Source organism: Ambystoma mexicanum, chromosome 7q, assembly GCF_040938575.1.
Source record: "Ambystoma mexicanum isolate Mex_15411 chromosome 7q, UKY_AmexF1_1, whole genome shotgun sequence".
NCBI lineage: Eukaryota > Metazoa > Chordata > Amphibia > Caudata > Ambystomatidae > Ambystoma > Ambystoma mexicanum.
Window position 1 is genome coordinate 531,246,878 of NC_090941.1, and position 11,217 is coordinate 531,258,094.

Consider the following 11,217-nt stretch of genomic DNA (forward strand, 5'->3'; position numbering starts at 1 on the left):
CTAAAATTACTCTGGTCATTGGACCGTTTATATGATAATACTAGCGTGGAGTGTTCGGATAGTGTTCAGAGTAGGATGCTGCATTTATTAACTTGGCCCAGCAGAGTGTGATCCAACAGCCATATATCAAAATGCAAATAGCAATCGTGTACAGACGTGTAAAAGGTGAACTCCTTGTTCTTCGCCTCCAAGCATTTTACAGACGTCCACCATGTCATTTTTTCTCATAGTGCTAAGAGAGCCTTGGCACCGCCCCATCAGGAGTCTAATGCTTGTCGATAACCTATATAATTCAAGGTCGACTATATTGTTAGTCATTGCCCATTAGGATTTTAGAATCCGTAAAGTCATGCAATCTGTCAGATAGCTTGTTGAAGTATTGTGATGTATCTCGGTTGAGTGCATAAATGTTGACCAGAGCACTTACGTTGCCCATATAGGGCCCATCATTTCACCTGCTATTATAAGAAATCGTCCCTCTGGATTTCCAATGGTCCTACGTGCATGGAACACACTGTATCCTTCACTAACTTCACAACCCTCCTTTACCCTTGACTGGGTAAATTATGGTGCAGGCCAAATACCACCTTTCCAAATACGAGCAAACCTAGAGTGTCTCCCATCTGGGGGATGCATTTCCGCCAACATAATATCGGCATGATGCCTTTTCGGATAAGATTACACTTTCTGGGTCTAGATAATGTTGTTCAATCCCCGAACATTCCAGGGGATCTGTTAAATCAGTGTTTGCTGAATACAGTTCTCACTTCACAAGCAATTGAGGACCAAGATATACATTTCCCGCTGTCTGTACACATGGTGATCCCCCCCTGATGTACATGATTCTACAGTACTGCATCAACTTCGAGGGATCAGAGTTAGGTTGAGAAAAAATACAAAACTCACATCTCCGCCACCCTCACTGGCCCACCCCCAACTGCCAGTGTTGTCAAGCCCCATCCCATAAATGAAAGCACAAATATCCCAATGTTACAAGCTCTGGGGGTGAACTAGAGTGGGACCAAATTGCGATCACCCCTAGTTATCCATCATTTTTAAGAGCTGCACCTCTTTTATCTGTCAATATGTTTCCTACAGTCTAGACTGTCCACATCAAACCCTTAAACCGCACAATGACAACCCATAAATTAAGTATCAACTAGTTGAGTCTTATTAAAGGTGGAAGCACCCTCTGCTTTAAGTGAAGAATTATGATTCGTCTCTGTAGATCACCTTGAGACGAGATGGGAATAGCATCTGATATTGCATGTTTTTGTATTGCAGACCCCTCTTTACATACAAAAACGTTTTCCTAATGGTCTAAATTCTAGGGCTGGAGTCTGAAAATATAAGATTTACATTTTCAAACTGTAGCATGCCCTTCTCCGTTGCAACTTTGAAGATGAGGTATATTTCCTGCAATTGAAAATTCTGGCGATCACCGGTCTCAGGGCCTACCAACTTATCGACACGCCCGCTCCAAGAGAAAAATTACTTGAAAAGATTGGCTGGCCAAGGATTTCCAGGAGACATTTTCCAGGAAAATCTCCAATGGCCCTAGGGTGTTATACTCCGGGTGCCCTAGGATTTGAATTTCATTACGCCTCGATCAAAACTCGAGGTCCTCATTCTTGTCACAAGACTGCCTTCTGTTTCTTAATAATCAATCTCACCTTGGATGCCAATTGGTGTACCATATCTTACCCATCCCCAATTTGCTTTTCAGTCTCAGCAACTCTACAGCATAGCTGCTCGATATTGTGCTCTGACACCTCTACTTTTGTGGGAAGAGCGTATATAATGTAATCCATGGCCTGAAAGGTCCCCCTCATCTCCAGCAATATTTATGCTTATCTGGACTTGAGCCACCATCCTGTCTCGCATCTGATCCGGTCATGGCTGAGGATTCAGGGCTAATCGGAGCCCAGTGGGTAAAGGCCTTCATCTTGACCTGTGTTTTGCATCTGTTGGCTAGCATCTCACCACATCTCTGCCCCTTGAAGGTCAATGTAGACCAAATGGTTTCACAGATGCAAGGTGTGAGAGTCGCAATGCAGTGGGCAGCCACCAGTCTGAGTGCTTTTAGGTGAAACCCAATCTATCAGTATTCCGGAACCAGCCATGACATGGCACTTTTCAGCCCTTTACCTTTCTCTTCCAAACTTAGCCTGCACACACACCGAAACCTTCAGGAGTTTATTACTATATTAGCTAATCTATCATTAGGTTTAGGAAAAAGAGCAGTCTCTAAGCAACCAGCTGCCTCACCTGTAGTAGAGAAGGGTGAGCCGTTAATAACGTGAAGTACACCGAAGCGACCCTCAATGACTGTAGTTTACAGCTGCGCTGCCCGTTCAAGAAACAGCAAGCACGCCATCTGACAGGATCCCCCGTTTTCTGCTGAAGCGTGTAGAAGAGGGCGGTGGCCCACATTGCTCCAGTCCCAGCTGAATGCGTGGCAGGTCCCCGACTCACCAGCTGTCTAGATCAGGGTCCCCGGCTCCACCTCTCTTCTCGCTGCACACCCATCAGATACTCTCACTATGTCTGCGGCCATGCACTGCCACTTACACAATAGGGCCACTCGGGGTGCATGTTAGCCACCTGGCCAGGGCAGTCAGCAAGTCCACCCATCACCACGGACACACCTTGCGGATGATCTTCAGAGGTCGTCTGGGAGGAGGGCGACTCTCCCATCAACATATTCTTGTCCTTGGGTAGTGCAGGATCTTTCTTTAAGTACCTTTGCTAGGTGCAGTTCACCCGATGAGGTATTTCTTTAAAGGATAGTATGGGTTGAACGACAGAGCTTTGGCTCTAGGCAGCCATCATGTCAGGATGCTGTAGCGTCCCAGAGATTTATTTTTTTTAAACAAATGATAGCGTGCAAGACAAGGTCCCACATAACAATAAAAGCCAAATTCAGCCCCTCTTTGTCAAGAATAAAACATACAAATTGTACATAAAAAGTAGAGGACCACACTCAAAATAGAGGACACAAAGAGAAGTGTTCCGGCCTGACACGGTGGATAACGGCAACGGGCAGTTGGGTTGCTGAGGCCTCTTATACAGGTTAACACAGTACCAAGGCATGACATGTAGGGTTTGCATACCCAGGTTCTATCCTCCAAATTCTTCTCTTTTTTATGCAGAACCTTTGGAGCAGTTTTGTGGCCTGCAGTAGCAGGGCTATCCCACTAGTTGGGAAGGAGAGAGCGCCAAAAGTGTATTATTTGTGCAGTACCACATTCAAAATCTCCCAGAGAAGTTGCATCAGCAAAATCCGTGAAAAAGAGCCACCTGTCCAAAGTGCCATTGAACATCTAGTACAACCCAGAGTAAACCAACAGGAAAAAACAAGCTCTTAGCTTGGAACTTTAGTAGTTAAGGCCAATTTTAAATAAGTGTAAGGCACTGGTGAAATACCACGAGTTAGCCGAGAGTGCTAATACGGTGTACCACACAAAACAGGGCTAATGCAGCATACAACCAATCCACCAACATATTGATGGTCTTCAGAAAACATACGACTCAAGCAAACAACATTGACACTATGTTTGTTGTAACTCAAAACATAACCAAAATCAATGAGGCCATTGTGAACAATCCGGATACCCCACACCCGTCATCCTATGTGCAACCCAACCCTCCTCAGTCTCCTTCCTATATCATTGGCCAAAGTTCTGAAAGTTGAAAACAAAACCAAAACTTAAATACTGCTGGTAGAATCTTGCCTTATTTGCTTAGTAGATTGTGAATGACTTCCTTAAATTACTCTGAACACCTTGGTGGAATATATCCCTGTGATTGGTAACTGCACATCCTTATTTCTCTATCTGGCCACTCCCCCTAGATACCGTTTATTCAGATCACACTAATCTTACCGCACAAGATGTTTAATTGAATAGTGTTCTGCACGACCTCCAGTCAGATGGCAGACCCTGGAAAGAAGCCAATGGTCCTCCGAAAGCCAAGCAGCATATCTCCCAGGAGGGCCACCACTCACAAGGACCAAGAACCGAGAGAACAGGAGGGCCCACGGCTATCAGAAACTGACAGACAAGGGCTCCAGGACCTGCAAACATCCAATGTTGACGAAGAACAGTGGACTGCAGGACCCTAGTCATACTATAGTTTCCTTTCCTTTGGTATTCTCACTTGTTTCATTTCCCATAAATCCTCACGGATTACTCAGAAAATAGTCACGTTTTTACTACCTTACTCAAGGATGTGTAAAGCTTGCTTTGTTTGAACATTACAGGAGTCACAGGTGTTCTATCGATCCATGAACTTTGACACACTACACGAAACAGAATTAAAAGAAAAATAGGAGCTACAGACAGACACATTTTGTTGGGGGAAAGAAAATAAAAAGCCACTGGGGTTCCTTGATTGTGTTCCGAATGCTTTGCGTCATTCCTTGTGACTGGGCATTGTCTGAACCTCTAGTACCCATTGGCCAGGTGTCAAAGGGGGAATTGATTTTACTTTACAAACCAAGTCGCCACTGCACATTCAGAGAAAGCAGGGAAAAGACCGGAAAGGCCCTCACCTCTAAGAGTCTGGCCTTCACGTGCTGGTGTATAAATATTCTCCGTAAAGCAAATTTCTCTTTGTGTTTTGAAGAACTGCACTGTCTGCAGCATATTAGCTCCTCGAAACCAAGGAGGATCCGAACTAGTGTGTGCGGGCACGTTGTTTCTTTTATTTCTAGTATTTCATGCATGTTGTGTGTGTGTATGGATTGGTCATGATTGAAGGCCATTCTTTGTATGCCCTATGGTTTGATTTTCTCCACCCTCTCTAATAAATGCTTCCACCCCGGGTTTGGTCTTGTGAACTTCCTGGTGGACACGAACATTAACTGCCTGTCTGCCCGAGCCTTGCTAGGGACATTATTGCTTTTAGACCCTGGGCCAACATCCAGGTTGCTTATAGTTTTTTTTTAATGGGAAATTGGCTTTTTGGGACTTGCCCAAGACAAAAAATTACAAAACAAAATGGCCGGTGTAGTTCCTTTACTATTTCCATGACTGGGATGGGGTGTTCTGGACAAAGTGCCAAAGCGGGATGGATATGGAATTTGTGCCAGGGCAGTATGTGCAGGATTCCATGGAGCCTGGGAGGAAATTGGCCCGGGATACTGTCCGGAGAACATTCGGCACCCATGGGAGAGGCTCAGGTGGCCAGGATGACAATGTGTGTGTTCGTGGTCACCTGATTGGCTAGCTGTTCTCCCCCTGGTGCTAATCAACAGTGATCCTGCCAGTGTTAATAAATATTCTATTGCATAATATATTTAAGTACTGTCAAGTTCTGCAATTCTACCTGTTACTCTTATGATAGTTCAATGCTTTCTTATTTTTCTTTCTTCCAAGCTTTCCAAAAGACTGCGAGAAAAAGAATGGAAAGTCGGCGACCTCTTACATGCACTGCTGAAATACTGTGAAATGATGGAAAAGGCTTCGGAGTCTGAACGAGGGTCCAGCAAACCTTTGTTCGGTTGGCTACTGGACAATGTCTGAAAAACAAGATGGCTCTCAGCAGTATGGTGACGGAAAACGCGAATGCCACAGGGTAACTTTGCAATCTCAACTATGGCACACAAAGGTTACTTCATAACACGTGAACAGAAGGTCAAGATATGACGGAGGCAGAAATATCGTGTAGCTTTGCTTTGTGTCAGTCTGTGTGTAAAAATACTGTTTCGCTAATCGAATGCTATCCTCATGTTCCCAACATCGACGTTGTCGCCATCTGTGCTTTGCTCTGTTTACTGGTATTTGATGTTCAGACTGAAGGGGAGGCTGTATTCTGTGAAGATGGCTCTTGTCCTGCAACGCTTCGGTTGCTTTTTCATGTGCTTAAGGTATTGGGTGCAATTTTTTCAAGTGCCCATCGACCTGTGCACACCCTGTCATGCCGACGACCTTATTGCCAAGCTGAAAATTGGTAGCACTTAGAGGGAGTGGAAGTGGCGAAACTCTACAGGGATGCATATACCCTGTGTATATATTTAAATATACTTTTAATTGACACTGTTGTGCTGTCCCCTCCAACCCCAACCACCCCATTGCCCTACAGCATTGATCATAGAACTTGTGGCACCGTCACTTCTCTCACAATGGCACATAGGGAATCAGTCCCTGATATGTCTTGCTAGAAAGGAGGTCAGGATGCAGCAGCATTAATCAAAGATTCAAAAGCATCCAAAGTAGAGGCTACATGCTGCAACAACTCAGCTGTTCCAATTAAGATGTAATGTCAATTAGATCTAGCAGATGAATTGTCCTCTGCGGTAACAGGAAATCAATGCTGTGAAAATAAGACCGCCTATTTGGCTATCGCACTGCTCGATTTCTTTGGCTTAATCTCTGTGAAACCAAATTATAAATGGAGATCAAAGCTAGGAGCTGATATGCCTGCAGGTTCCATGTATTATAGCTGAATTTCCATAATTCAGGTTTGATTAATTATGTTTCTCCTTGAGAAAAGAGAGCTAGCATGTGGTATACTTAGCCAACCACTTACCACCTTGCTTGAGTTCTTCCCACGTCCTTATATTTCCAATTGACTAGAATGTCAGATTTGTATAAAGGGAACATCCACCTAAATTCAACAATATGGAACAAATACTTCCTCTTCCTCCTATGCCCACCCCACTAACATTTTGAGTGATCGGACATAAGATGGTGAAAATTGACATCCCGCTGTCTGGCAGCCTCTGTAGCTAGGCCTCAGTACTTCTGCTGTGTTCCCCACCTCCATGGCACACAATGTTATGGAACAAAAGCATCTGATCATGGCAGAAGTGCTAAGACTCAAGCATAGCGCAAAGGCTGCATTGGCTTAGTGGCTGTTGCCAGCGGTGGGGCTTCAGTTTTCGCCGATTATAGTGTATTAATTTATTTTCTCTGCTGCAGAGTGCTTTTTAAATTATTTGTATGTGGGCGTCATCATTTTAATTGTATTGCATAATATTTCATTTGTATTCATGAATGAGGGGATTGGTGACTTGACATCATTTGTATTCAGTTCAGTGTGTGTATCTCGAGCTTGTCCATTTTACTTTGTTTTTAAAGTTTTGAAATACAAATCTGTTTTCGTACCAAAAGGTTTTAGATTTGCTTGAGATTACTCAATTCACACAGAAAGAGCAGCCATACACACCTGAAGGGCCCACAGGCTGAAGGAAGCACTTTTAACCAACGGTTTCCCCCACAAAAATCATTTGGTGTTTGTATAGAAAAACGTTCATAGCACGTTTAAAATGTTTACTTCTGTTTAGCACACATGTTTTTTCTTTCATTTTTAACAAGATAACAAAAAAGGTAAGAATACTCCTAAATATAAAGTCTTTTTGGTTCGTTTGTTTTAATTTTTTTGTTACGTTCTAAGGCCTTAGGCCTGTCCACATTTATTCCAAGAAAAGAATATCTTCCTCTATATATGTAAGTGTGTTATAACATGTATCACTAATGAAGGCCAGATCGAGGCAGTCTTTTTTCTTTGGTTTTCTTCAATCGGGTTTAATTCCTTATATGTTTGCATTTCTTGAAAATAAAACATAAATGTGTACCCTTCTCTCTGCCTTCGGCCAACAAGCGCAGAACTGTATTTGTGAGTAAAATCTGATTATTTTACAGGGGGTTTACCTTCCGTTCAGTCTTTGAGTGTTTGAAGCTAATGTAAAGACTGTTTTACCAAAGGAAATGACCCAGTTGTGCTAGGTAATGTTTCACCCTGCTCTACCAGGAGGATAGAGTCCCTCTTCAAGATTGCACTAGGATCTGAGGATAGCCGAGGTTTATAAAAAGGATTTTGTTGCCACTTGGCTAGGTTTAAACGCATCACATGCTCTTCTGCTTGTCAAGAATTGATCATTTTGAAAGGCAACGCGTCGACTTATCATTGAATGGCTTTTCATGAAACTTAATACAATTATAGTCAAAACAGGAAGTTCATTTGTTTTTTTTATTTCTCTACTTTTGCACTCACATGCGTTAGGCACTAAAGGCTGCATCATGTTATTCGATGACAGGAGAAAGAAGTATCTCTTTTTGCGGTTGGTGTATAGGCTACAAACTCGAGATTTTACTGAAACAAGAATTCACACAATTTTATTATACAGAGGCTTACTTTGCAAAGTATCTGAAACTTTGCAGTTTAGCTCCTTTAAACTTCCCACTATGCCAAACTTGCCCAGTTATTCAATTATACACACAAATCCTTAGCTTTTTCTACCTTTATGTAGTGAGCACTTTGGATTACACATGCCTGAGTGGAGCCTGGGAGAAAGCATATTTCATTTTCTTCTTCAACAAAGACATTGTACTGGTAATTCCCCAGAAAGCAACTTTAAAAAAAATCCATCGTAAGAAGAAAAGCACCAGAGGGTATCTTTCAAAATTTTTAATTTTCTGGAGGCTATAGTCTTACTCTGTATTTTCTCTTACACTTAAACTTCCAGGTTTGTGCTGATTGATGTGCCCCTCGTTTACTGAAAAGATTGACATGGAAATCTCAGTGGTTCAGTCCATTCTTACTTTGCATCCTGCTGTGAAGTAGCAGTGCCATAATAAGGGAAGTATGCACGTGCACACCCTCCGCTTGCGTACTGCATTAACCAGCCCATCAAGACTTTAACAAAGATGCAAGAATGAGCCCAGGTACGCCACCACCTCACAAGTGCTATAATCATTGAGACTCCAAAAAACAGAGACGTAAATGCTTGACAGTGGTTTTAACAAGCATGCAGCAAACTTCATTGCTTGCCTCAAGCAGGTGCCTGAATGTGCAATACCATACTGCAGTATATCTCATTTTGGGATTGCAAAGGGATTGCATTTTCCATATTTTAGAGATTTGCAGAAGTATTAAGTATTTTTTTTTATTGAGGAACAGATTGCTTCACCCCAAAGCATTGCCCAAAAGGTCATCTTTACAGGAACAGTGTTGCCATTTCTGGCATCTTTGCAAAGGAAATAATATAGTAATGGGTATGCAGTCCCGGGTAGTGAAGGGAAAGCGGGTAGGTACATGAATTTGGGACAGCGCAGGCAGTCGTTGCATAGAACTGTGGGTAACTAATCCCATTATGGACGGTTCTGTACACAGTGCATATTGGCCTCTCCAGGTAGTTTGAAATGCTTTAAATGCTGATTTGATATTTAGACATAAGTATCACACTGTGGATAATCTCTTCCAATTTATTTAGTGTTAATGATTTTTAGAAATTGTTTTCTATACCCAGTGAATATTGTTTTTTTTTTTTAAACTGGTTTACAAGGAATCACCAAAAGCACGTTGAATTGTCTGGCAATAGCTTACCTTAGAAAATCAGCTATTGAAAAATAAAATGATTGCATATTTTTAAGGGAGACTTAGTTGTTTTACCCCTGCCACTTCTTTTTCAGCTACAAAAATAGTACTGAAATGTCTTGTTGCAGTTTGGTCTACCATATCTTAAAGACCCTCCTTTGCTTCCTAGCCATCCCCCTACACATGTGAAACGGAACCATTTAGCATGAATGGAGAGTGTACACTTACTGATCTTAGTGTCTTCAGGTTGGGTGAAGCTTCTACATTTGCTCTATGTAATTCGAAGAACTACGCTCATTCCTGAGGGAGTGTTCCTCATTGACCGTGCTGTGTACTGTGCAAAGATGTCCTGCTGTCTTCGTTACCCATTGCACGTTATGCAGGCAATGCTGTTGGACTGCTCTCGAAGACCATCTGTTAAAGGGGTTTACTGTGAGCTCACTTCACAGCAGTTATCCTAATAATTCGGACTTGCATCCATCTCAGTCCTAGGGCTAAGGTTGGTAGAGGCCCTTTTAGACTGCATGCGGCAGCCACTGGTTCTGATTTGCTGATTTTACAGCAAGTCCATCACATGAAGGTATTCAGTGCAGACTATAGAGGCACTAGTCTATCATTTGAATCCTTCTCAATCTCTTTGCACTTCATCGCCCTCTCTTACCTTTTTTTTGGACCACTTTGCTTTTGGACTCTGCTCAGAGTATCATGAACCCCGGACAGGAGTGATCAAATAAGTAGTTGCTGAATGGATATTCTTCTTTGATACATAGCAATTAGTTTTAGCATATTTGCAGTTTTGCCACACGCCATATCTTTTTTTCACCGATAAGTGAGAGGGTTGTGACTTTAATATCACAGTCCTTGCAAGCAGCAGATTTAAATTAAGTCAATTTTAAAATATTTTTGAAAGGTAAAAGAGATCCTGTTTTTAAATTGGAGGTATGACTCCTATTAAAATTTTCAAAATCAAAAAACGAATTCAAGAAAACCCTGCCTCTGAAAACCTGAAAATGTTATTATTCCATAATTGTAGAAAACAGTCTTTGAATCAAGAAACTTTATCTTGAAGATCTCAAAGCTCCAATTAATTTTTTGACACTGGTCCATCGATGTTTTCCATCTATGTAAATGTCTTTTGTGTAGGTCCAGGCATAAGTTTCAATGGTGTTATTTGTTTTATGAGGATTTATAATTCAATACCTGACTTTAATGTTAACTGGACATATTTCTGTATTTCTATTTTGTTTTTGCCCAGTTTTTAATGTAATTCTTATCCCCTTCAAAGCGAATAGCAGCTAAAGCAGGACATGTCTGATAACGAGTAATGTTTATGAACTTTTTGAGCTAATATTACATGAAGGTTTTGTAAACTAGTGAACTGTTTAGTCACATTCATTTTGACAAAGTACTTTATCAGTTGCCAGCTATGAATTGCAGGTTTGCACTATGTTGTCCTTGTTGTAACAACAGTTTAAAATAAATAATTTTATTATGTCACTGAATTCACTTTTTTGTACCTACACCTTTCACTTTCTTCGTGCAAAACGTCTAAAGAATGGACTTGTATGCAACAAATGCGGTAAAGAGTGTGTCCCTTGATGTATGCTGACAAGACAGTGTTCTACTAGATTGAAGATGTTAAGCAAAATGAAAATGCTGTGTGATACTTAGTCTTGTAGATATCTCTAAACAACTTGCCAGTACAATGGGTGCCTCTGTCAGAGGCTATAACTGCAGGAAGATAGAATCAAGGTCTACATTCCATGAGGAGGTTTTTGCGACGGCGACAAAGTTAGCCTTTCGACATGGGTACGCTTCCATCCACCTGGAAAACATATCTACTACAAGACAAAATGAAGCTATTTAGGCAATGATATAAAGCACAAGTTAAACCAG

At 41.7% G+C, this 11,217-nt stretch overlaps 1 protein-coding gene across 3 annotated transcripts in view; it reads left to right on the plus strand.

Moving 5' to 3' along the window:
• AKAP11 (A-kinase anchoring protein 11) overlaps positions 1-10,818 on the plus strand; it is a 555,220-nt gene extending 544,402 nt beyond the window's left edge. For all 3 annotated transcript variants that reach the window (XM_069640774.1, XM_069640773.1, XM_069640772.1), the window contains one exon: positions 5,379-10,818. In XM_069640774.1, the coding sequence (XP_069496875.1) occupies positions 5,379-5,525 (147 nt within the window). In that variant the 3' untranslated portion in view covers positions 5,526-10,818. The remainder of the gene's footprint in view (positions 1-5,378) is intronic.
• Positions 10,819-11,217: the final 399 nt, after the last annotated feature.